This window comes from Pezoporus occidentalis, unplaced genomic scaffold (assembly GCF_034315485.1).
Source record: "Pezoporus occidentalis ecotype Australia unplaced genomic scaffold, CSIRO_AGI_Poc_V1 ctg104, whole genome shotgun sequence".
Classification (NCBI taxonomy): Eukaryota; Metazoa; Chordata; class Aves; order Psittaciformes; family Psittacidae; genus Pezoporus; species Pezoporus occidentalis.
In genome coordinates, this window is record NW_026912822.1 from 433,019 (window position 1) to 458,953 (window position 25,935).

The 25,935-nt window shown below is 45.9% G+C and overlaps 2 protein-coding genes across 3 annotated transcripts; one reads left to right on the top strand and one right to left on the bottom strand.

Annotated features, from left to right (window-relative positions):
* Positions 1-5,122: 5,122 nt before the first annotated feature.
* On the top strand, positions 5,123-13,842 carry C1S (complement C1s). Of its 2 annotated transcripts, XM_062617887.1 has the most exons (12): positions 5,123-5,394; positions 5,732-5,801; positions 6,226-6,430; positions 7,652-7,829; positions 8,094-8,219; positions 8,399-8,598; positions 8,818-8,971; positions 9,191-9,306; positions 9,492-9,570; positions 9,826-9,963; positions 10,474-10,548; positions 12,605-13,842. In XM_062617887.1, the coding sequence occupies exons 2-12, from the start codon at positions 5,797-5,799 to the stop codon at positions 13,408-13,410; spliced, it is 2,082 nt and encodes a 693-aa protein (XP_062473871.1). In that variant the 5' UTR covers positions 5,123-5,394; positions 5,732-5,796; the 3' UTR covers positions 13,411-13,842. The 2 variants fall into 2 exon arrangements, with proteins under 2 accessions (XP_062473871.1, XP_062473881.1); XM_062617897.1 differs by lacking the exon at positions 6,226-6,430 and having other exon boundaries at positions 5,128-5,394.
* A 2,770-nt stretch (positions 13,843-16,612) lies between these two features.
* On the bottom strand, positions 16,613-24,490 carry C1R (complement C1r). Its single transcript, XM_062617874.1, has 11 exons — positions 24,288-24,490; positions 23,278-23,506; positions 22,850-23,042; positions 22,526-22,669; positions 22,191-22,387; positions 21,259-21,406; positions 21,054-21,175; positions 20,395-20,473; positions 19,883-20,023; positions 18,116-18,190; positions 16,613-17,884 (listed from the first exon to the last, which is right to left on the bottom strand). The coding sequence occupies exons 1-11, from the start codon at positions 24,293-24,295 to the stop codon at positions 17,082-17,084; spliced, it is 2,139 nt and encodes a 712-aa protein (XP_062473858.1). The 5' UTR covers positions 24,296-24,490; the 3' UTR covers positions 16,613-17,081.
* Positions 24,491-25,935: the final 1,445 nt, after the last annotated feature.

A 25,935-nucleotide genomic window follows, 5' to 3' on the forward strand; every position in this document is an offset into this window, starting at 1 on the left:
GCCATAAATAAAAAATTCCCTAAGTAGATAAAATAAAATAAACTTCCTAAGTAAATGAGGCCTACGTGAGCATGCTGACTCTCTGTCCCTCCCCTGGCCATGTTTGACTGGGAAGGGGCATCTCAAACTGTTATGTTTTTAGAAGTTTTATGAAAATGGAGGGCCAGATTGGAGACAGAGGCCTGTTAGCATCACCACAGAAGGAATCCACTCCATAATCAAGCTTCCTCCCCTGTTTGATATAATTAAATTATCCCACAGACTCAATGCTTCTGGGGTTATAAGCTCTTAAAGTCTCTATCCTGCTACATTATGCGGTTGTCTGACGAGATCATTGTTATCATTTTATTAAAAGTCCACAAATGAGAACGCTAATGTAAGAAAGATCCACTGAGGACATGTTAGATATAGATACAGCTTCTGACTCACTGAGACTCTATGCTTTAGATAGCCAAAAATGGGAGGATATACAAGGGAAATATCACCATATGCTTTCCTCCTTCCTTAAACTTCCACATCTGGCTTTCCCTCCCCTCATTCTTCCCCTTCCCTTCTCATCCTCTTTCTATGAAAACTCAGATTATGCCTGGAGAATTACTTAGATTCTGTGGCCTTGCTTTGAAGGTCAGACTGCAATGTGGCACCAACCACACCACTCTTTGCTGTGGCCACTGGTACTCTTGTTGGGCTTGCACAAGGGTTTAGCTTCCCTCATGCACCGGTACATCTCCTGCCCAAGCAGACGTCTGTCCCCTCACCGATGCTGACTCCTGGAGTCGGGTTCTGGAGGCCACATTTGTAGCAGCAAAAATGGCTTTGGACCCCAGTCTCTTTCAAGTGGTGTCCTCCTGTAGACCTTCTGCAGTCTGTCTACACTTCTGACTCAAGACTGCAGAAAAAGAGGTTGCTGGGTTGGATGAAATTCTGGTGTCGGTCCTCTGTGTTCTGGAATAACTCAGGAAACAAACCTTTGACACATTCCTTTTGTGCAAAGAGTAACTTGTTTAGACTTACTTCATTCTGTAATTTACTATTGTCAGAGAAGGGTTTCAGAACTAGCATCTGCTCCTGAGATTGCCAATGCAAGTTTCTGTTTTCAGTTGCTTGAAATGTTGCTATATTTCATTTATTTGGATTAAATACTAGATCAGAACATAGTAGCTTGTTTTGAGACTCAGATCATGATGAGTACCTTTATTTTTCAGTATTGCTATTTGTTTAATAATCAGGGCAGTGCAATGCTTGGGAGGAGGAGGTGTAACTAAAAATCTTTATTTACTGTCCTGAAGATACACTGAGCTTTCATGGCACTACAGAGTTATTAGTGTGAAACTTGAAGTTCACATGAGCTCAGTGTGGCAATATGGGGATGTAGCTGCTGTTTGCTTCTGCAAATTCATTTTTATTGACTGTGTTCAAGTGGTTCGTGCAGCTTTCCCACAGACCTCAAATGGTTCTTCAAGAGCCCTTGTCAGACTTTCCTTCCAGGGCCATTTCTTCTGCAGCTGAGGACCTGAAAGATGAATCTTGTGCCTTTCTGGGCACAGTTTCCCACTGGCAGGCACCATTCAATCCTGATTGAAATGGCCACAGAAGAGGAGCAGGCTACTAGGGGCAAGAGAATGGGTAGCACTGCAGTTTAGGGTTGAACTCTGAAGGGGAGGAGTAAGATACCGGAAAAGCAAGAGTCTGAATAAAACAAAATCTGACTCAAGTGTGCAGCTGGGAATCACTGTGTCAAGTGAAGAGCACAGAGAGGATGTGGAGAGAAATAACCATGAGCAAGAGATAGAGTACAGGAGGAGAAGGTGACTGCTTGGGATAACAAGCAGGGAAACATGAATATAAACTTTTCATTAGGAGGATGAATAGGAGGCCTTGGAGCCAGTAGGAAGCAAAGACCTGAGAGAACTGGAAAAACGGGGATTTGGTGGAGGTTGGATACGCTGTGAGAATGGTTTGCTTGAAAATAATCCCTTCTCCACCTTGTGTGGCAATCACTGCGCAAAGACACGGGTGTCAGAACCTGTTTGTCAGACCTCGCTGGTGCCCTTCGCCAGGGTTAGGGAGCTGGAGCTCAGCACGCTGACACCGTTTTGCTGCCTGGAGCAGCCTCCGGCCCCCGCCGGTCTCTGCTGCCGCTTCTCGGTGCCGCCGGGTGCCGGTCACAACTCTGTGGTTTGGAGTAAGCCTCAGTCTCTCTAGGGACGTTTGACTCTGAGGAAACTCGGAACCATTCCTCTTCAGGCACTGGTTCACTGCTGGTGAAGCCGTGTGTGTGGTGCAGAAGGACATCCCTAGGAAGGTCATGGGGAGATCCCACACCAGTTATTCCACGGTGGGATGCCTCCAGTCAGAGCCCCTGACTGGGGTTTCTGTTTTGTATGAAGGATGGTTCATCACCTGTGCAGGCATTGTCTGTGCTTAACAGTTGTGGCCACTTGAAGCTAAATGAGGGATGTAGGGGAGGGGAGTCCAGAAGGCAGTAGGGCCTCTCTGTATGGTACAGTGCACACAGAGCCAAGTGGTCCCAAGTCCCCGTTTTTTGTGGGAGCTTTGCATTCAGACTTGGTGCTGGAAAGAGTAAAAGAGGACAACAGCTTCTGGTGAGATTCCCGTAGTAGAGGATGCAGAGGTGGAAACTGGTGGGTTAGACCAAGCAGATCTCAGCCAGTGCACAGGAAGGGTTTTTATTCCCATGCTTACCAAAGGCTCTGAATTTAACTACTGGCAACACATCCAGCCTGGATCACGTGAGTGAGGCAGGAAATGTGGTGTGGAAGAAATCCACTAAATCCTTTTATTGGCAAAAAGGGAAACAGGTAAATCACTGCCAAGGTCTTGGTATATCACAGAATCATAGGATCACAGAATGGTTTGGGTTGGAAAGGACCTTAAAGCTCATCAAATTCCAACCCCTTGCCATGGCCAGGGACACCTTCCACTAGAGTAGGTTGCTCCAAGCCCCATTCAACCTGGCCTTGAACACTGCCAGGGATGGGGCAGCCACAGCTTCTCTGGGTAGATGCAGGATATTTTACTTGCTGCTTACATATCCTTGATTCCCTCCTGATGGATTTCACTTAGATAATGTTATGTTTTCTCTTTTGATATTTCCTCACTTTGTTTTATGCACTGACTCAGTGTTTCCAGATGGGAAAGTATGGCTTTTCTTAAAAACTTGGGAAAAGCTTTCTTTCCCTCCCAGCTTCCTGGGGGAAGACAAGCCAGTCGAGCCTGTTTTAGATGGTAATGTTGTGAAAACTGGCACACTGCTGCTCTTCATGACATCTGGCAGGAAGGTTACAGCTACACAGCTCTGAGTCATCTGAAGAAGAGGTTTGTCTGCTGCAATTTGGGAAGAATAGTATGTGGTTGTGTAATTTAGGAATTTAACAGAATGCGTGTGCCTCTGAGCAGAATTATATTGCATTGGCAAACTGAATGTCATCTTTTAGTAACCTTAATGGCATGATTTTGCCTCTTTTAAATTATTATTTTAATATTATTCCTGACATAGTTTCAGTGAATTGTGGAATATATTGCCTAGCTCTTTCATCTTACAGACTGTAAACCCAATACACATCTAGGCAAATGCAATCAAATGCTCTGTGTGTATCCAATGTAATTACATACATCAATATCACTGGTCTGCTGCATGAATAGTTAGCATTATGCACATAGATGTCCAGGTTACTTATTTAACGAAATTCAGCCATCTTTTTCTTAATTAATAGGTATATGTCTTCCAAAGAACTATTGCTATTCACATACACATTAATTTACCACTGCTGCAGACAAGTTGAGTTTATATGAAAACATAGAATTCCCTTGCAATGCAATGACATGCATCATTTATCAGCCCACACTCATTTTACTTCTGCCATGCCCACCTTAAAATATGACTGTGACTTGCAGAGTCACTGGCAGGGTCTTTACCTTACCCAGTTTAGAAGAGAAAATGTGTCCCTGTGATTTGTTGTGTATCTTTGATCACTATTTTCCTGGTTCTCAAAATTCCAGTTAGAAACATCAAGCAGGGCTCCCAAGAGACATCAGAAGCTAGGTGACACACCGTTTTCTTTCACTATCCATTCTCAGTTTGACAAAGAAAACAGACTAGGCATGTTCTTCAAGTAAAGCCTTTATCCTGACTACCATGAAGTCAGTAATGATTCCCCTGTAGGTGTCTGTCTCCCTTGACAATATAAAGTCACTCAGCTGGGCTTTGCTAACACATTTTGCCTATGACCTGTTGAAACTTCAGTGATTTTTTTCCTGGCTGAAACAAGCCCTGGAGTTTGCTGTGCTGGTTGTAAAGGGTAGAGCTTGTGATGGAGTTATACATATTCATTTATAGTCCAGTCCCAGCATAGCTGGTTTGTGAGGAGGAGGAGGAGTTTTTTAGAGTATTAGTGACAGATCTTTTAGCTTATATGGTGGTATTTTGGTCTTGGCTTGTGGGCACTGGCTGGATTAAGAGTCCTACCTGGCATAAATCTTGAAACTGCTTTCCATAAGGCTCTTAGATCTACCTTGCTCCAGGGCTAAGTCTGATGAACAGATGCTCTTACATGAAGTTTACTTGGTAAATGAAGAGGTAGTTACGAGTTCTTAGTGAAGTTCTTACCTACAGGAGTGTTCCCATAACAAAACCCAGGAAAACAATGCACCCTTACTCCTGCTGATAGCCTCAGAGAGGCACAACATTGAATAGGCCACTATCTTTCCCTTTTTTACCCCTATAAAAAAGGGTGTCTGCAGCATTAGATGACGACCCACGGCAGGAGCCCTGTGGCCACCAGGCTGCAGTGGCAGAGTGGGCTCGGGCAAAGTGGTCTGTGAACAGGATGATCGAACAGTTGTTTTCCATGCAAAAGCATTGGACAAGTTCTCAAGTGGATTTGCCCTTTTCTACACCCTTTGGATGTTATTCTCAGCTTTTAAGGGGTGGGGTGGTGGGGGGGGAAGCACCAGAAAACTCTGTTCCCCTCCCTTTTCCCCAAAGTCATCTGATTTCCCGATAATGCCTAACACAGCCCAGAGCTGTTTGCTGCCCCCGCGCAGCCTGAGCCAACGGGATTGTGCAACTGACTGGAAATCCCCCTTTCTGCAGGGAGCCGGCGAGCCGAGCATCTCAACCCAGCATCCCACAGGTAGAGGGTGCTGTGACACCGCGGATTAGAGCCTTGGGTTCGTTTGGAGGAGAGTGCACAGGAAGGAAAAAGAGAAAAGGGAAGAGAGAAGAAAACCAGACACGAACTAGGGAGAGAAGGTAAATACTGCAAGCATTAGAAATGCGAAAGGAAACTCCTCCTGAGTATCTCTGTCTGAAAGCCGGAAGAGTTAGGACGAACTGTTCCCCAGCCCCAGGATCTTGGCATAGTTTTTGAGGTGGGTGAGAGTGGAGTGTGTGTGTGTAGTTACTTGCTGTCTTAATTTGCTGTGCACCAGCACGGTTTTTGGAGACACTGGTAGTCATAAAGGGAGAATAAGAGTACCAGGGAGTACCAAGATAAAATCAGCTCTCCATTTTGTCAGTACAGAGCCTACTGTCCCTTCTTGATGCTTGGGGTTGCTGTACGCAGGAATGAAGAGAGATCTAAACTTGCTTTTGAGGAAGAACATTGACATATTCTCCACAAGCTGGCGTTTTAGGGTCTTTGACCTGCCTAGCAGACAAGCAGAAGGACAAGCAATACTAATCAATCGCACTGTTTTTTTGTCCCAGACCATAACTCCAAAGTCCAATTCCTGAAAGATTTCCTGAAAGAAAGGAAGATCTGCTTTTTCCAGATGTGGTGAGTTATTGAATCTCCAAGGGGAACTCAGCTTTATTTGAAATGTCATGTTTTAAATCAAGTGTTTTTCCCTGTAGTACTGTACTGATTCTCAAATCTGCATGTATATAGCCCAAGTAACCTCCAGAACAAGGCAGTGAATTGAGGAATAGCACTTGAGACCCTTGTGTTCAACACCTGCAGCGTTATCAGATCTTATAGAGCTAGAGAGGAACAGAGAGCATGACTGAGGTTTACTCCTTCTGTGTGAAAGACTACAGGAGAAAGAGAAGGGCCCCTGCAGCCACAGCATTGGTTATTAAAACTCCAAAGCCAGAAGATGTGCTGCATGCTGTGTACAGCCAGAGACTGGTTTTTCCCCTAGGGACTGCATGCGTATATGGACAGAGAAAACTGCTGCAATATCATCTTCCTCTTTTCTCAGGTACCTTATCTTCTTCTGTCTCCCTGCCTGGGCTGATGCAGCCTCCATGTATGGTGAGATCTTGTCACCCAATTATCCTCAGGTGTATCCCAATGATGTGCAGGAATCTTGGGATATCCAGGTCCCTTCAGGATATGGCATTCGCCTTTACTTCACACATATGGATCTTGAACCGTCACAGAACTGCGAATATGACTTTGTGAAGGTACTATCCCCATCCTCAAGTGAGAAAAAGACAAGAAGGAGGGTTAGAATACACAACAGAAAGGCTGTGTACAAAACCTAGGGCTGGAAGAGGAGATAGACACATCCTTCCTGTTCTGAACTCCCAAGAATCCCACATGACTAAGCATATCTGCACTAGCAGTCACTAAATTGATTTGAGTTTGCCTCATACCACATGAGCATTGTCTGCCAACTGAGTGTCCTGTATATGTTCCCCTCCTCATATTTCTCCTGTATTTATAGGAAAAGCCTTCTTAGCCATCACTGACACCTCCCTATTGCAAGGCATATTCTGAGCCAGTGAACTGCAGGTATAAAAAGACCATTTTCTCAGGGCATTGCTTTTCTGATTCTGAAATTATTCAGATTAATTCATGAGTGGACATAGATGGTTTAATGCAACCAGAAATTGATTGGAAATGATGAAGGTTAAAACCAGTCAAGAGCTCTGTGTATGAATAGTGGGCACTCAGATAAAGTGCTGTGGTCATTGTGCTACAGTTTCCTATGATCTTAAAACTAGGAGACCCACTAGATATTCCCCACATTGTCCCACAAGGCACAGGAGATCAAGCACTTCCACACAGAAACAAGACCACCCTATCCTGCAATAGCTATGTGTGATAATGAGTAATAAGAGCAGGTGCAGCACCAGGAGACCTTGGAGAAAGACCAAGGTGGGACAGTGGGATGTGCTCTGCTAGGACGTGTAGTAACATGTCCTTCTGCAACTACCTGTTAGACTGCTCTGCAGACCATCAATGATTGGGTTTGCCATTTTGAACCATGCTGTTGATTTTTTGTAGAAGTCGGCCTGAGGAAAGGATGTTAACACGTAACTTCCTGCATTAATTTGTATTGGAGAAATTAAGAGAGGTATTTCACAGCTGGAAAGTCTGTAGGAAGGAACAACCCTCAAGAATCTTACAAATGTCATGAAACTGGTTAGCTAAGGGCTCTTTTCAGCTGTTCCTTGGCTGGCTGGCTCCTGTCCTTGGCCAGCTTGGTGGATGACACAACATCCTTGGCTCCTCCTGCTAGCTGTGTGAGATAGTTTGCTCTGGGAGGTCTGCCTGAATGTTGAGAGAAATACATGCAGTTTAGGAGCCTTTGGTTAGCCACCTGTAGGCTGAAAGATTCAAGTGTAGGTAATTACACACATTCCAGTAATGAGATAACACCTCTCTGCATTCTTCTGCAGGTCCTGTCTGGTGGCCAGGTTGAAGGTGTGCTTTGTGGACAGAAGAAACCTCGTGTCCCTGGCTCCTCAGTTGTGGAGGAATTTCATATCCCTTATAACACGTGTACTATGAGCTTCCAATCAGACTTTTCCAATGAGGAGCGTTTCACTGGTTTTGCAGCCTACTACGTTGCAGTGGGTAAGGTTAAAACAGCATCCTCTGAATCTCTGTAACAGCTGGGATCAGGGATAGGAAAGCTGACAGAATGGTCTTTCTTAGGAGAATGCCTTATTTAAAAGAGATCCCTGCAGACAGGAGCGCTTTCCAGTATGGCCAGCATAAATACTGTCTTAGAGATACATTTTCTTTGTGATTCACCAGTGTTTGCTTCACTTTCTCATCCTCTTCTTGCCTTTAGAGCCCTCTGCTAATCTTGGCTGATTCATCTTTTCACACTTGCAGACTTGGATGAGTGCACAGATTTTGTGGAGGAACCTTGCAGTCATTACTGTAATAATTATATTGGAGGTTACTTCTGTACTTGTCCACCGGATTATTTCCTCTATGAGGATAAGAAAACATGTGGAGGTAAGTGGTCAACAGCAAGAATTAATTTGGAGCCAAGTGGAAAGGTGCAATGTTGTGACATAGTTAATTCTGGTGGCTGGGGGAAGACTGGAGATGTAGTGGAAAAGGGAAAGCTTGTCAGCTACATACATGGACCATTTCCATTGAGAATCCTACCTGCTTTCCTTCCACACTCCTAGTGAACTGCAGTGGAAATGTCTTCACTGAGCTATCAGGGGAGATCGCCAGCCCCAACTATCCCAACCAGTACCCAGAGAACTCACGGTGTGAGTACCAAGTGGCTCTGAGGCCAGGGTACTTTGTGGCGTTGACCATACGCAGCGGGGACTTTGATGTGGAACCAGCCGACTCAAAAGGGACTTGCCACGACAGCTTAACAGTAGGTGTGGGGCTTATGGAGGGAGTCAGGATGGTCTGAATTTCCCTTCAGTCTTCTCACAGTCAGAAGACCGTGTGACTGCTTAACTGTATTTTCTGCTATGTCACTTTTTGACAGTTGAATTTCTTGGGAATACATTTGAATATGTATATATTGCATTTGTATTTAAATATCTCTCTAAATACATTTGGAATTTCTTCTTGGTTGTTATTTTCCCAGCTTGTCTCTGGAAAACAGCTTTTTGGTCCCTATTGTGGCAGCAGATTCCCAGGCCCTCCCGAAATCAAAACTAGGAACAACATTCTGGACATAACCTTCCAGTCAGACCACGCAGTACAGCACAAAGGCTGGAAAATACGCTACTATGCGGATCGTGAGTAAACACCTGGGAAAGCATTCCCTCTGCTGTTGAGTTAGTCTCAGGTCATATTCATGGTACAACCTGTCAACATGTTCGCAGCTGCTGGTATTGGGTAAACAGAGGATACCTGTTTACTAGGGGAAATAATCACTAGGGAGAAAGAAGTTGGGAGATGGAAGGAGAGTAAATCTTGAACCAGTTAACCGCCAATTTCAACCTATCTCTTCAAAGCTGTAAGCTGTCCCCAGAGTGTCACCCCCAACTCTGTTCTTGACCCAAAGAAGGACAGATATATCTTCAAGGACAATGTGAAGGTGACCTGTGTAGAAGGCTATGAAATTGTGAGGGTAAGTAATGTGAAAAAGCATATGTCCTCTCTGGCCCTCTCAGCATCTTCCTGATGCCATTTCCCATCACGTGTCCTGAGCACCTCTGGGACACTGCAGCATGTTGAGGACCTTCCACTGGAGTGCCTGTGTCAGATGTATTTCATGGCCAGTGATTTGCATGGATCATGTGTTCTTTTCCCTAGAAACGAGACAGCATCAGGACTTTTCACTCCAGCTGTCAGGACAATGGGGAATGGAGCAACTCCCATTTCAGCTGTGTTCGTAAGTGACCTGTCTCTGTATTATGGGAAACAGACCAGAATGGAGCCTTTAGGCTCCAAATCCACTGTATCTCCAGATTAGGAGACTGCTGGAGGACTAGGATGTGAGCATGTTGAAGGGACAGAGGAAGTGAGCACTGATGGCTGTAACAAAGACCAGAGGAGCCAAGTGGTTCCCCGTAATACAGAATAATCATACTGTTGGGTGAGGATGCCCATTTGATTATATTTGATCATCTTTGTTTCTTCTCTACAGCTGTAAACTGTGGTGATCCCACTCCTATTGACAATGCCCAAGCTGTATATGTCTCTGAACTTCATGAGCCTCTGTACAAAGCTGCTTTCCGCTATGAGTGTGATGCACCTTACTATACCCTAAAAAGCGAAGGGGATGGTAAGCATTACCTTTGCTACACAAACATCTTTGATCAAAGGTCTAAGAAATAGCATTCGCATCATCGTGGGGCTGGGATTATATCCCATCAGGTCAAGACTGTGAAAACATTTTCATTGGTGTGGAGTTGCAGGCAGTATTTTTGTGTTGCCTTTGTGTTTAATACACCCCAATAATGTCTGCACTTGGGCTGTTGACTTTAAATGCATTAGCAAGTCCTCTCTCCTTTTGCCTGGTGTGTGAACCATAGAGATTTCTGTCACATCTAGCACACAGTTTTGGTGGAGAAGTAAAGGACTCAAGAAATCTATTAATGAATTCCCTACAAAACAGGGGCAAAAGCACCCTGGCGGGGTTGTGTACTTCTAGGGAGATCTCAGCAATGTTTATGAAGCTGTGCTTGCTTTGGAAATGAGAAGGTTAATTCATCATCTTCTACAGTAGTGCTACTTACCCTCTCTTCATCTTGACTGTATCCTTATGTCACTGTTTTTCCTTGTGTTTTCCAAGGGGTGTATCGGTGCTCAGCCAGCGGAGAATGGATAAACGAAGAGATGGGATTGAAGCTACCAAAATGTGTCCCAGGTACTACAAAAACCTATGTATGTGTTCCTGTGGCATGTGAAGACCACTTGTTCTTTCATCTCTCTATTTTACAACTGTTAAGCCTGAACTTACAGTTGATCCTTCCTCTGTTGTTTAAATCATATTTCTGAAAGCTGTGGGCCCCAAAGAAAGATCAGATGAGGCAGCAGAAAGAAACTGGAAACAAAAGTGGTCAACTTAATAAGACATCTGGTATAACAGGACTTCTTCAAGTATCAGTGTGTGTTTCTTAACCAGTTTCTGCACCTTCAAGTGTGTGTATTCTCAAGTTCAGTGCTTCAGATCTCTGTCTGCATTGCAGGTAGCAAAAAGACTGACAGGTCAAAAAGATGCCTGTCTTCAGTCCCTCCCAGGCTACACTGAGAGCTGTAGCTTCTCTTTAAATCTCTCCTGCGGGTAGTGCCCAGCTCTTCACTGGGCATTACAGATGCAGCATTATAGTGAAAGGTCTTTCACTACTCTCACTGTAAGTCATAGCCTAAACCCTTCAGGTTTAATGTGCTCTTCAGTATTCAGCTACACTTGCTATGTCTAAAGGCTCAAGCAAGATCACTGTCAAGGACCTTTCCATCCCGTCTTTGCGTACTTGGGAGACATTGAGGAGGAAAGTGTGTGGGTAATACTTCTGCTCCTTCTGACTGCTGGTAGTTATGGCTGGATCTTAACTTGCATCTGACAGGGAAAATTTTAAATCCTATGTATTCTGCATGCTGTTCAGCTTACCCACTTGGAGGAGGCAACATCCCTAGGGCTACTTGTACATGATGTTTGTTCACTGCTCCAAACCCCCAAATCCTATTTGACAAACTACAAGATCCATCTGAAGATGATTCAGCCCTCTTAAGGGCCAGCTGAACCAGTGACTTGGACTATAATAGTGCACAGTGCAAAAGACAAATGGCAACATAAAGCTCAGGGAATTTACTACCCAAGAGGAGAAAAGAATACGAAGCCAGACTCTTCTCAGTGTACATAGCAATGAAAGACAATGACAAGCAATGAGCACAAGTTGCAGCCAAGGTAATTCTGACTGTATTTAAGGAATAATGCTCCCCCAGGTGACTGGAACTGTTGCCAGAGGGGCTGGCTAATCACCACCTGTGGAGATGATCAGAAGTCACCTGTCAAAGCCTCTGAGCAACCTGGCTTTGCAGTTAGGAAGACGGGGGAAGGGCAGTTAGAGATGAACAGGTTGAACTAAAGACATAGAGAGGTACCTTCCAGCCTATATCTTTCTGTGGTCACATGAAATTCTTTATCAAACTCTGCTTCATTTAAATTGGAAGCTGCCTACTCAGTCTCTTGCTGTATGACTAAGGGTTCAATGCAAACAAGGCCATGTGATAAGAAATCAGTTTCCTGTCTATGTCAAAATCACCAGACTTATTTATGCTGTTTGTGTTCACATGCTGCAGAACCTTGTAGAACATTTTACTCAAAGAATATGTAGCATCTCTGCACCCATAAGACCCACAGATAAGGTCTCCATTAAGCCACTGCTTAAGATTTTATATGCTAAAAGAGTGGAGAGTTGAAATGGTAAAACATCAGTGACAAACCTGACATCTTAACCTGAGACTATCTGGATTTCACAACATACACACACTATATATATATATATATATTAAAGAGCAGTGTCATATTTCTCCAAACGTATCAAAATCATCCAAAGTCAATCAATCCCTTCACCTACAGGGCATAATTCAGCAAAGGAAAAATGCTACCTAGAATGCAATCAAATTGTGAGCTTTGATGTACCCAACATGGGCAGCGTGACAACTGCTTTCCAAAGCAAGAACATGAGAATTAGTATTTTCGGACTAAATTGAATGTTGATCATAGTTTTGCTTGAATTGTCTTTAATTTCTCTTTGTTTAGAGCTCTATGACATTGAATATAAACATTGGTTACTCAGAATCAAACATTCCTTGGAGGAGACAGGCAGGAGGGGACTATGGGCTTTTTAACAGTACCAAAGAACCCCTTAACTGGAACTGCTGATTCTCCCATGTGATTCCTCTCTTTTTCCTTTCAGTCTGTGGGGTGCCTAGTAATCCCATTGAAGAGAAAGCAAGGATTTTTGGAGGCACCCTTGCACAAAAGGGCAACTTTCCCTGGCAGGTGTATTTTCGTCACCCAAGAGGAAGTGGCGTACTCATCTCTGAGAGATGGGTAATGACTGCAGCTCATTTGCTGGAGGGTTATGATGACGGTTATGACAAGCCCACCATGTATGCTGGGGTAATCAATGTTGGTGGAGAATCTCTGTACCGAGAGGCCAAGCAGCTGATCCCAGAGGCTTCATTCATCCATCCTGATTGGAAGAAGCAGCCCACAGAAACCAGGACTGATTTTGATAATGATATTGCTCTGCTGAAGCTGAGGGAACCCGTGAAGATGGGCCCAAACATCTCACCCCTCTGTCTTCCTGGTAAATCACCTGAGTATGAGCTGCAAGAAGGGACTCTGGGCTACATTGCTGGCTGGGGTCTAAGAGAAAGAGGAAGACTGCCCATTTATCTTTGGAAGGCCCTGATTCCTGTGGTGGACATGGATAAGTGCCGATCTGTGAAACCAGAGGGCTCTGCTGATTCCAGTGCGTACCGATTCACTGACAACATGATCTGTGCTGGTGGTGACAAGGACAGCTGTAAGGGGGATAGCGGTGGAGCCTATGCTGTCCAAGATCCTCTTAATGACAGACAGTACTATGTGGCCGGGCTGATCTCCTGGGGACCAAGATGTGGTACCTTTGGTCTCTACACCAAGGTAGTACGTTATTTGGACTGGATTACAGAGACCATGAGCAAGGATGAGAATGCAGGCACTTGGCAGGATTAGCTCTTTCTCCTTTCAGCACAGTCACCATTTCTAAACATGATGATGTTCAGGCTGGCTGTGATCCTCCTCACTCTCAATAGGTGACAGGCCTACTCATTGTATGTGCTGAGTGGAGAATCAGGGATATGTATCTCTTTCTCCCGCTGTCATTGTGCCTGGGAAGGGAAATGCTTTTTGTTCCACTCACAGCAGTGTAAGAGGAAGATGCTATTTGAGGCAAAAAGGCTCCTTCTGCTTACTCTCATTCTTTTCTATGCCATTTTGTCACACTTGGAGAATATGTAGCCATACCGCCGCCTGACAGGAAGATTTCAGAGAAGACAAGAGAGAATAACTGTTGTTTCCCAGAGTAAGTCCGGAGCCTGATTTCTGATTTATGTATTTCCTGTATTGTTTGGAATAGCTAACAGCATTAAAGAATGTCCAAACTGCCTTATGTGCAATGTTCTATTGTGAGTGTATTGCCTTTGTTCTCAGACTAGACCTAATTCTCCTTGAAACTCCCTAAATCAAGTGTCTAGTCACATTTTGACGCATTATGCATCCAGCTTTTGTCAAGCTGTAACTTGTGCTACCTCACCTCTTTACCCAAGAGTCTCTATGAAGTTCTTTTGAGATGGTTGCATCTCACTGACCAATCATTACCAGCAATGAGGGCTTCAGACTTCTCAATCAAGCTGAGCAGATGAGACATCTTCAAAATCCTTTCATTCACCTCTCCTCAGGGCTTTATTTTTTAAACATTATTGTGTTAGGTAAGAAATAAAGCTCACTTGGTTTAGAGAAGGCTGTGGGCCAAGGTTACCTGACATGCGTTATGGGTGTCTTCTGCTCCAGAAAGTCTTATATCACTCACAGATATCCTTCTACTAAGATGGTCAGAGAACTAGTGCAGATGTCATATGGTGAAAGACAGGGGAAACTGGGTTTGTTCAGCTTGAAAAGGAGGAAGCTAAGAGTGGGATCTAACTGCTATATTCAGATAACTAAAGGAGGGCTAGAGAGTACCAGAGCAAGACTCTTCAGAAAGGTGAACAGTGACAGGACAAGAGACAATAGACATGAATTGCAACACGGGAATTCCCAATAGGGCTTTTTCGCAGGGCGTGGGTCAGCACTGGAACAAGTGCTATATAGAAGACATAGAAGAATCTCTGTCCCTGGACATCTTCATCATTTGCCCAGGCAAGACGCTGCAGCTCTGAAACGAGTCCTGCTGTCAGCAGTGTGTTGGACTACGAACCTCCTCTGAGAACCTAGGGAATGGCAGCGCTTGGGGGAACGGTTGGACTTGATGATCGTAAAGGTCTTTTCCAACCTAGTTGATTCTGTGATACTGTGGTAAGGAGGATGCCTTCAGCTCCTGGGAAATCTCATAGAGATTCCTCCACTCTGCTCAAGCACCTTCAGCTTTGTGTAACAAGCAATAGGTTATTTCATTGTTGGGGGAGTGACCAAGGATTTTATACTACGTTCCTGAGGACCTGTGACCCACAGGATGTTTAGTGCTTTTTACTTTTATATCTACATGTGCCAACTTTAATCTTGTATGAAGTTTTATAGTCATTCCTTCTTGTTACTAAGTAGATGGACTCATCTCAGCTACCAAATTTTGAAGAGCAAAAGGAAACGTCCATCCCAGGTAACTAGTCCAGGCTGCAGTCTTAGCCCCTCTTCCTCTTGTGCAAAGAGGTGACTGTGTACTGGCAAAGCAACAATAATGTCAATGGAAGAAAGAATAACAATGGCAGTGGTGCCATTGTAACAGTATTTTATAACTACACAGTATGTCTTAGCATGGCATAAATGACACAGACATGCCCAAACCTCTGGGATTATCATGAGCAAAAGCCACTGGAAATCTTACAGATTGTTATGGCTGGATGTCAGGAACCTTCTGCTTTGGTATGTGATGGATACGCCAGCAGTGGAAATACCTCAACAAAGTACAAGTTGAGCAAAAGGAACACATTTTCAGTTCTGGAAAACATGACCTTCACACTAAGGTAAGACATTCCCTTAGCTTCTATGAGCACAAAGCCACTCAAGCCAGCAGTGACTCTTGGTTACTTGCTGATTAACTTCAACCTTTCTGCAAAAGGAGAGGAAGACAAAGTGCTGAAATCAATGCAGGACAGCAGAAAAGAGGACTAGAAACATGGCTGAATGGTCCAGGAATAGGTGACAGGAAAGATACTGATTTAGCTGGGATTGCTATTCCTAGGAGAGTTAAAGGAATTTTTGGCAACTCACTGATTCTCCGAAAGGTTCCCAGGCTCCTGCAAAGCAGGATATTCTTTAAGATGGCTTATCCAACTTGTACAGGGACTGAAGAGTTGGGTATTTTGTTGTTCTTGTCACCTGTACTCATAGGCATCCCAGAAATTCCCTGTTCTTCACAGGGAATAGTGCCTAGTTGCATATGCCTCATTCTCCCTTCCCTCCCCTAGACCAGGTTTTATCCATTGCTCCTGTAGAATGGGACACTTTGTTTTTCCATGGTCTCCTTGCCTCTCAGAATCTCCTCTTGCTCATACAAATGGGAAAAATCATGATCTTGGAGATCACGAATGAGCTTATCTCAGATGTGCAGTTTCACAGGTCCCTCCCCAGGGTATGTTATCTCAAAAGCAAAAGAGATACTGACACCTGAGAAGATCTGGAGATGGATCTCACAGAAAACAGTGAGAGAAGGCAACTATGACCTTAGTGCCAGAGTTTCTCTGTGAGCTCTCAGTTCTCTCAGTGACTCACAATAACAATGTAGGTTGTTCTGTAGTAGCAAAACTAGTCAAGACAACTCCAGAGACTACCCACAAAACAAGAGGAGTCATCTCTCTGAGTCAGCATCAGTTTAGAGCTGCTCTTGGGCAGTAAGAGCTTTATTTCATGTAGTATAAGAAACCCCAATCCTCGAATTCTCATCAGTAAAGGTTCCTGGGCTCTTTTCTCCATGATACTAGTTGTTGTCTTCCATCTCTTTTGAATATGGCACCACACAGACAACTTATTTTTGCATCTCTTGAAGCCACCTGGTGTTTCAGACTGGGTAATCTAATGGTGGTTTTGTGACAGGGGAACAACTGCCATGTGCTGTTGCAGAACTGGAAACAATTCAGCAGTAGGTAAAGCTCATAAGTTGCTTTTGGTGATGGGGAATATTTAGTACTTGTTAAAGACAGAAAAAACATAACACACATGATTTCTCCAGCAGTGATTTTAATATTCATAGACTCTCACTGATGCCAGTGTACATAGGTAGACTGTACATAGCACAAAGTACCACATCCTTCAACAAAGTCTGCTCTCCTGCAACCTTCCCACACAATAGAGTACAAAAGTAGACTGCAGTAGTCTGATGATATCAGCACTTCAAACAATAACATGTTTGCTCTCATGAGATCTCCTGATATTACTGAAGCTTCATTTGGAAGAACCAGAACATCCACAGAGGTGTCCCACAAGCTGCCAATAGTATAGAAGCTTTGGTAAGTTTTGATGGTACCACTAAGAATCCATCATGGTGGCTTTCAGAAGTGTTTATGATGAAGGTTACGTGGTCTGCATATTTGAAAAGCCTTTGGGAAATCATCAGAAGCTTTAACTATGATCTGCTGTGTCTGGAAATTTATATGCTAGCAGTGATTCTTCAGCTAGTAGGGCAGCAACATCTAGAGCTTATCCTCCTTTACTATCCCTTTGATCCAGTCCAGATAGTTGATGATCTTGGTGTAGAAGCCATAACCTTCGGCACAGCCAATACCCCAAGAAACAATACCAGTAGCCACCCAGTGACCACTTTCTGTGTCTAACGCAGTGAAGACACTCCCACTATCCCCCTGGCAGGTATCCTGTTTGACTGTGAGGAAGCCAGCACAGAACATGTTCTCAGAGAAAACCATAGGTACATCACTCTTCTTACTGTCCAGCCAAGTCTGACACTTCTCTCGAGCAACCGCTGGTAGGCTTACATACTTCAAATGATTTGAGATAAAGTATTTTTCCACACCAAAGCCACTCACATAGCCCATGTGCCCATCCATGTAGAATGTGGTGTTGGTAGCATCTGGGAGACAGATGGGCAGAACTGTAGGGCCCAGGGTTACTGGGTGTTTCAGCTCCAGCAGGGCTATGTCCCCATCGAAGTTGTGATCATCTTTAGGGTTGTAATCTGGATGGATAAAGATCCTGCGTACAGGGTGGTTACCCATCTTGTAGAGCTCTTCTACACTGGTGTGGCCAAGGAAGATGTTAGCCTTCTCTGCTAGCTCATCCAGGCTGGCATTCTTCCCTATAGCCCCTTTGGGGAAGATGGTGTGGGCAGCGGTCAGGATCCAGCGGTCACCCAGGAGTGCTCCCCCTCCTCGGCCATGGATGCCAGTCAGAGCCTGCCAAGGGAAGCTGCCTCTCCTTGCTGCCTTGCCGCCCAGGATGCGCTGCATTTCAGTGACAGGATGGACTGGCTTCCCACACACTGCAGAGACATGCAAGGAGATCATGATGCCCTCTGCGACCCTGGCTTGTCTCTTTCTCTCTCCTACACCATCACTGTTTGACTTCACTTTAGTTTGCTTCCCTGGATAGGTTTCTCTGTCCTCCCTCACTAATACCGTTATCCTCAATCCCCTCCCTGCACGTTGTCCTGGCTTGTGCTGACAGTAACCATGAATCGGTAAACACCAGACAAAGTCAGTTCTTTACTGACCTGGCAAGCAGGCAGGGATCCTCACCCGGCCATCTCCATCCACCCAGGTTCCCTCAGGAGAGCAGGTGAAGTTCTCTGCAGGATGAGGGGGAAATGAATGAGGCTCGGGTCTGCAGAAGTGGAGTGGGAAGAATAGGATAGGATAGGATAGGATAGGATAGGATAGGATAGGATAGGATAGGATAGGACAATTTTGAAGAGGTTTCTCTCTCCAAGGTATCCCACATATTGTACTCAGCCTTTCCACCCCAAAGCACCCTTTCCCAGAAGAAGCTACTATTCCCATCTGTCTGGGTTAACATGTACATTTCAAAGCACCTCAGCTTCAGGGGACCCATAAAGCTCAGGTGCTGCTTCTGTAGAATAAAAGTCTGAAGAGACATCTCAGTGGAGTTTTACCTTTACTCAGTCCATACGCTTACAGAGCACAATTTGACCTTATTTAGCCCAAAGGAGGAAGAGAAGTAGACACACATTTTAGATTCAAGTTTCTGGTATCTGTAGGTTGCAGAGAGTAGAACAAAGTGGTTTGTTCCAGAGACAGCAAAACGATGAGTCAGTTACTGCACATGCTGAGTATCTATCCCTGAGGCTATACCACAGGTCAGCTAACTCTCATGCCACCTCTCAACACAAATTCCACTACCTCCAACATTCGCTTTTCTTAGAAAGGTCGTGCTGGTGACTAAAAATAATTTCTATTCTTTTTATCTTACACTGCAGTAAATGCTTCCAAGAAACTGTTTGCTGTTCCCTTTCTAAACTGACTGTACTGTGATGACTCCCTATCAGAATTAGCTGGTGCTGACATTTACTTGCTCCTGGGCTTGTGCTTCTTTTCTGATGAGACTGAGCTCGATCTCTTTATGAAAGAGTTAAACTCAGATGCGAGAACAGTCGAATTCAGCATCAGTAGCAACTTAAAGAACTCCTTAGCTGCTTGCTCCTGGTCCCAGTGCTAGCACGTCACCTCTCATGTATGCTGCACCACTGGATGTTCAGGCAATCATATCCAGGAACTGGTTCAGCTTCAAAACCTATTTTTTTGTGTGTGTGTGAAGGCTTAAATGAACAGACAAGGCAAGGAGATCATGAACTTCTTATACTGCTTTTGTAACCAAAGCTCCCGTGTCATCAAATCATGTCTTGAGTACAAAAAGAAAGCATATGAGAGTGTCTTTGCATATTTGTAGCAACTGGGACTGCTGTGCTGAGATTTCAGAGTTTGGGTGATTCGCAGACACTTATGCCTCAAATTCCAGTGAAAGAATGAAATACACTCGAGAAGAATAAATCATGATTATGGATGAAAGAATAAGACCTTCTGCAAAAGTTAAGGAGAGCATGGAGTAGGGATGTGATGAAGTTCTTTACTGTGAGGGTGGTGAGGCACTGGAATGTGTTGCCCAGGGAAGAGGTGAATGTTCCCTCCCTGGCAGAGTCCAGGGCCAGGCTGGATGGAGTCTTGGGTGACATGGTCTAGTGTGAGGTGTCCCTGCCCATGGCAGGGGGTTGGAACTGGATGATCTTAACGTCCTTTCCAACCCAAACCATTCAGTGATTCTAAATCTGGGAATGAAGCAAGCTGGGAATAGGCTGAGAGAACAAGCCTCAGGAGCTATGTCGCAGAGCCAAAGAAAGCCTGGTGAGCCTTCACAGGAGGAAAGCATGAGCTGTAAGCCTGGGGAGCACAGACAATTCTAACTGGAAACCCTGAGTGGGCTTTTCATGCACAGACTTCGGTGTCTGTATGAGATTAGGACTTACCACCGCCTGGTCCGGTGACCATGTGGTAATACGGCTCATTGCATCGGTACCTGATCACTGCCTGGTAGCTGTTGTCTGCAGGTTTGTTAGCATAGCTGAATGCCCCGTTGGTCAGAGCTGGGGGGTTGCCACAGTTCACAACTACAGAAAAGGAAAAGAAAGCAAGAGCTGAATCTAAGACACTGTAAGGCTCCACTAGGATTGTGGCCTGGATGTGAAGGACCAGTTAGTACAGCGGGCAGAGAGAGGGTGTTCCAAAATCCCAGGACTGGAGCTTTTGCTTTTAGATGTTACAACATTATAGCAGTTTTTGGGGTGATATTTTATGTGGGTTTGTAAGGGTTTGTAACATTCCTGTTATTGCAAGAGTAAAAATATAATGCAAGGCAACAGTGGACCCCCACAGGTCCTTTCAACTGGCACATCCATGAGTGTATGGCCACAGACAAATTGAGTCATAGAGGCTGAAAAACCACAGCAGGGGGCATAATCCCCATTCTCAGCTCACTCACTTTCACAGCGGGGCATGGATTGATGCCATGTCCCATCAGCCTGGCAGACAGCCGTGAAGGACAGCAGCTTTTGGTTGCCCTGTGTGGGAGAGAAAAACATCTCTGTTGATGTTACGGCCTTACATTCCCTTCCCAACATTACAGTGTTATTCTATCTTGCCATCTTTTCACTGCTGTCCAATGGCTGCCTTCTGCCGCCTGTTCCAGTCCCCTCCCTTTTCTGCCTTCTCTCTATCCTGTGTTTGCCACAGGCTACACGTTCTTTGAAACTGGCAAAGATACCAGCAGCCATGAAAACGTGACAAGTCTGGGCACTACTCAGTCCTGGCAATAGGATAGCAAGGGAGGCAGGTAACCTCTTCTGCTTCAAGGCTGATTTCACATCCTCCAAAAGAGGTATTCTTGCTTGCCAATGTTTCCTGGGATCTTTATCTCTCATCTTAAGCCAGGGCTTTGTGAAACAGTAACTGCATAAGGAAGGGAGCTAGGGAAGGAGAAATCTCTGGAAGAAAGTGGATAGAAGCAAGGAAGAAACTGAAATTGCAAGAGATTGCCACGAGTGAAATCATCTCCGAAGAAAGCTTTACTGAAAGGGAAAATGTTACACAAACTGAGCAGAAGCCAGAATAGGGCTGAAGGGAGTGGAGAAGGGATCTCACCTTCATCAGGTTATACCCAGTCTTGCAGCTGACAATGAAATAGTCCTGAAATTGATAGAGAGGCTGCAGGTCTCTGATGATGGTAAACTGATCCTGCGGGACAGGCTGTGGGCACCGTATTTCTGGCGGAGAATGGGACAAAGGATGCGAGTATTAGCAAATGCTGCAGAGGGGCTGTAGTAGCCTCTGGGAAGGAATGCCTTACTCTCTGAGGTGTAGTGGATCTTCCAGCCACGGCTGAACCCTGACTCATCAGTGAGGAAGAGTATGTCCACCTCATTGCTGTTGGTTTCAATGCTACCGGGTGACTCCTTGCCACAGAATTCACCAATTTCTCTCCCCCGTGCTTGGATCTGATGAGGAAAACACGTATGACAAGGACAGAAACACACATGCTCCAGCAGCCCTATTGCAATAGAGATCAAGTTTGCCAGTGACAGATCAGAACAAAGGGCTGACCTACCACAAGACCTGCTTCTCCCTTACCATGAGAATCTGAGCTATCAAGGCTTTCAAACCCCGAGATTAAAACAAAGGGAGATAAAACTGGAAGAGGGATTACTTTTCTGGCTCCACTCATAGGGGCCTGTGACCCAGAGACTCTAACCTCAGGACAATGACAATTTAGCACTGAGGGAGGGACAAGGGAAGACATCGATCCTTCCTTCCTGTCATGGAGACCTTAAAGCAGCTTTCCAGTATCATAAGGGGTCTGTAAGAAACCTGGAGAGGGGCTTTTTGCAAGGGGAAGTAGGGACAGGGCAAGGGGAATGGCTTTAACCTGACAGAGGGGAGACTGAGATGAGCTCTCAAGCAGAAGCTCTTCCCTGTGAGGGTGCTGAGGCACTGGCACAGGGTGCCCAGAGAAGCTGTGGCTGCCCCATCCCTGGCAGCGTTCAAGGCCAGGCTGGACAGGGCTTGGAGCAAGCTGGTCTAGTGGAAGGTGTCCCTGCCCATGGCAGGGGGTTGGAACTGTATGAGCTTTAAGCTCCCTTCCAACACAAACCAGTCTGGGATTCCATGATTCATGCTGGGACATTCTCCTCGTGCTATTTCTCATTCAAATAGTGGTGTCCAAACAATTCCTGTCCAGGACTGGCAGGGGGGTTGGAAGTAGAGTTTGCCAATCTCCAGTACCTTGAGCTGGTCATAAGGACAGTGGACTTGCTGGTGGTCATCAATCTCAAAAGGTTCCAAGAACTTCAGGATGATGGACAAGCCCTTTTCCAGGCGGATGCTGTAGTTACACCTGAGGTCTTCGGGATAGGGCTGGGGGTACTCAGGGCTGCTCAGGTAGCCAGCTGCCTCTGTGAACAACTCACTGCTGCACTCCACTGGTGTCAAGGAAGAAAGCAGAGGTCACATTGTGGAGCTGCGTGTTCTGCAGCCCTGTCAATGCTCCCTAAGGTAATTCTCCCACCCCTCCTGGTTGCTTCCCTGGAGCCCTCTGATCTTTCAGCATTTCAGTTTACCTCTGCAGGAGTGGTGGTCACTCTGAAGCTGGTAGCCAGGCCGGCAGGAACAGAAGTAGCCACCCACGTAGTTGTGGCAGAAGTGCTGGCACTGAGGCCTTTCATCTTTCTCAGCAGCATTGTTAGGGTCACATTCATTAAGATCTGAAGACACGGGAGATGCAGGGACAGGGGGAGGAAAGTGTTAAACGTCTCTGCTGTACACTGAAAGTACAGAGATCCACATCCTTGCTTACAGCTTCTCTTTATTTGCCTGACAGGGAGCAAAACTGGTTGGAGCCACACAGGCTTCTTTCTGCATGCTGAGGGTACTTGCCTACTTACCCACAGCTTGGTAATAGGCCAGGAAGCCCTTGTAGGGAATCACTGTGCCATTGTCTTCATTGGAGAAATCGGAATGAAATGACAGATGCATCCTGTTCCCCTTAGATACAAACTCTTTTCTTCCTGGGTGATTGCCTGTGGTTGACCCAAGCTGGCCACAGTATCGGCCCAAGTCCTTCTTGTCTGCTTTGATCTGTCAAGGTTAAGGGGAAATCACTGTAATCTTGTAAGATTCAGTCTGCTCCAAGCATCACTATTACCCAGCCATGAGCTGCCAGTACCTGCTCCACCCATTTCTATCTTTAATTCCTTCCCTTTCCTTTGTGGGAAGCATGAGAGGAGCTCTGGTGAGTGAAGACCCATTGTGTGTGGTGGCCGCCAGATTCCCATCTCCAGCCACCCCTTGGTCCAGGTACCTGTGCGCATACCTTAACATAGTCATAGAAGCAGGACTCGGATGGCTCCAGGTCAAAATATCTGAAGGTCAGCTTCACCACATATCCTTCTGGGACGTGGATATTCCAGATGCTGATGTTGTTGTTGGGATATGGCTTGGGATAATCGGGGGATCTGATCTCCCCAAAAAGCTTTGCTGGGAATGGACTGGAACTGATCACTTCAAGAAACAGGAAGGCCCACAGGAGAAAATGAATGTGCCTGTGAACATGGCAAGAAAACTATGACACTGCACAGAATTAGGTCATCCAGCATCAAGGGAGACTTCACAGGTGACTCGTGCACTGTCTAATGGAATCCAAACATGGGAGGCCCAGCTGCAAGTCCAGCTCCTGACTTGGGTCACTTGGGAACAAGGAGGACAAGCTGAAATGAAGACACCAGCACTACCCAGGCTCCAGCAAGCCATTGTGTCACCCAGCCAAAAAGATTCATCAACCCAGGAAGCAGTTTGAAGGAGCACAGCCGAATTCCCTGAGCAGTCATGCGCTGGGTCCCATAGAACCATGGGAAGTTTGGTTCCCTGGGGCTCTGGGCCAGTGGGTCGTTTCTGGCTGTTGCTGGTTTAGGATCTTTGCCCCATGCGTTTGGTAAGGATCTGAAGATCTCAAGCTCTGTTTGCTGAGGAGCGATCCTGCAGTGCCTCCTGAGCCGCCCGCTACTTAGCCATGCCTCCATCTCTCTTAACAGTTGGGACTCATTTTCTTTCCCATCCTGCACATCTCCCCTCTGCCTCTCTGGGGAATGGGACTATCAGTGTCCCTCCAAAACACGCTCACTGCCCAGATCTTATGAAAAACATCAGCCAGGAAGATCCTTCCTCCTCGACCCTCCATAGGTTCTAGCAAAGCTTTCATGGAGGGACAGTGAGCGCCAGCTCAGTCCCACCGCCCTCTCCTCCTTCCTGGAAGGGTCCAAGCCCCCGTTTCCTCCCCGCAAAGAAGCGGCCGTGCTTCCCCCGTCCCCAGATGCCCCCACTCACACGTCCATGCGCTCGCCCGCCGTGCGCGCTCCCCGCTCGTCCTGCCCGCGGCCCCGGCCGGAGCTCCGCCGCGGCGGTCAGCGGGAAGCCGGTGCGGGCGGTGCGAAGAGGCGGAGGGAGGGCAGAGCGAGCCCTGCTGCGAACAGACCGGGACCTGCTGCCCCCTGCTGCCCAGCGCTCTGCCCGCGCACACCGGCTCCGCGGGGCGCTTGCGGAGCTCTCACGTCCCGATGTGCCGCTCCTGGGCGACGAGGAGGAAGAACAATTGCTAAAAACCCCTCCGCGGTTCGGTCTCCAAACCGGCAGCTGCTCGGAGTTTGCTCCCCAGGAGAGATGACCCGCTCGGGAAGTGTGTCCCTCCCCTCCGCTCCTTCTGGGAAGTTCTGTGGTGCAGGAGACCAGGAGGTTTAGTCTTAACAAATTCATTAAGGTCAAGTTTTCTCTGTCCTGGCTTGCTGAGGAGCACTGCAGAGGCTTTTTGTGATGGGAACCGGGAGCTTCTTCAGGGAAATCCAGAAACCTCAGACATTTGAGATGGGTATTATGGAAATGAATAAACCTTTAAGCTGACAGAGGGGAGATTTGGGTTAGACATTAGGAAATAATTTTTCCCTGTGAGGGTGCTGAGGCGCTGGCACAGGGTGCCCACAGAAGCTGTGGCTGCCCCATCCCTGGCAGTGGTCAAGGCCAGGTTGGACAGGGCTTGGAGCAACCTGCTCTAGTGGAAGGTGTCCCTGCCTGTGGCAGGGGACTGGAACTGGATGAGCTTTAAGCTGCCTTCCAGCACAAACCAGTCTGGGATCCTATAATTAAGACTTCTCAGAACAAGTCCCTTTCCAAGGAACCTTCTTGCTCTTCCTTCTGCAAGCATTTTTAGGAGAAACAAGGTAGACAGATAAGGCCTTCAGTATTCAATGGGGAAATCAGATAAAAACAGCAACTTGCAAACACATTTCAGGCTTTTATCAACATAGTGCCCAAGACATATTGTGTGCCACCAGCTTCGGGAAGTTTAAAATGCCTTAGCTTCAGACTTCGGTGTAAGACGTAAACCCACCATTTTAGTGTTTTCTTTTTAGAATTATGGGTGGCTTCAGAGAAATAAGTAAGTTTCTTGCATTGAAATCATGGGAAATAATTCATAGCTACACAAAACATGTTGAATGAAGATGAAAATAGTGTTAAAAAGAATGCAGACATCATCTTTGGGATGTTTATGGCAGTGTACTAGAGAACCTGCTTATTGAGCATCTTTGAATTATTACCTGGAAAAGATCACATCAACAAGCAATTAGTGCCTCTGTAATAACACCATATGGCCCCACACATCAGAATTAAGATGAAGTGGGGGACATTAGCCCAGTACTTCCTGATGTCCGGATATCTCTTCTGCATGATGAACAGACTTGGGCAGGCTCACCGCTGTGCTTTGCTGTGCCGGAGCAGGTTCAGCTGGCTCTCTGTTACCACCAGAAGGAAAGCTTTTACTCGAAAACCACATCTGCAAAGTAGGTGGCAAGCACTGGGAACGACTCTTTGGGAGATCTGTTATGAACAGAGTGTTTCCTGGGGAAACATGGATTCACAGAAATGAATGAGGATCATTTGTAAGGAAGCTGATCATTTCAGTGAGCTCTTGACAAGGAAT

Excerpts from the sequence above, each read along its gene's own strand:
- C1R (XM_062617874.1), bottom strand. Across the intron at positions 22,670-22,849 it reads GGCCTATTACCAAGCTGTGG|ATCTTAATGAATGTGACCCT; the intron begins GTAAGTAGGCAA and ends CCGTGTCTTCAG. Across the intron at positions 21,176-21,258 it reads GATCCACTACACCTCAGAGA|AAATACGGTGCCCACAGCCT; the intron begins GTAAGGCATTCC and ends ATTCTCCGCCAG.
- C1S (XM_062617887.1), top strand. Across the intron at positions 6,431-7,651 it reads GCGAATATGACTTTGTGAAG|GTCCTGTCTGGTGGCCAGGT; the intron begins GTACTATCCCCA and ends ATTCTTCTGCAG. Across the intron at positions 9,571-9,825 it reads CTCCCATTTCAGCTGTGTTC|CTGTAAACTGTGGTGATCCC; the intron begins GTAAGTGACCTG and ends TCTTCTCTACAG.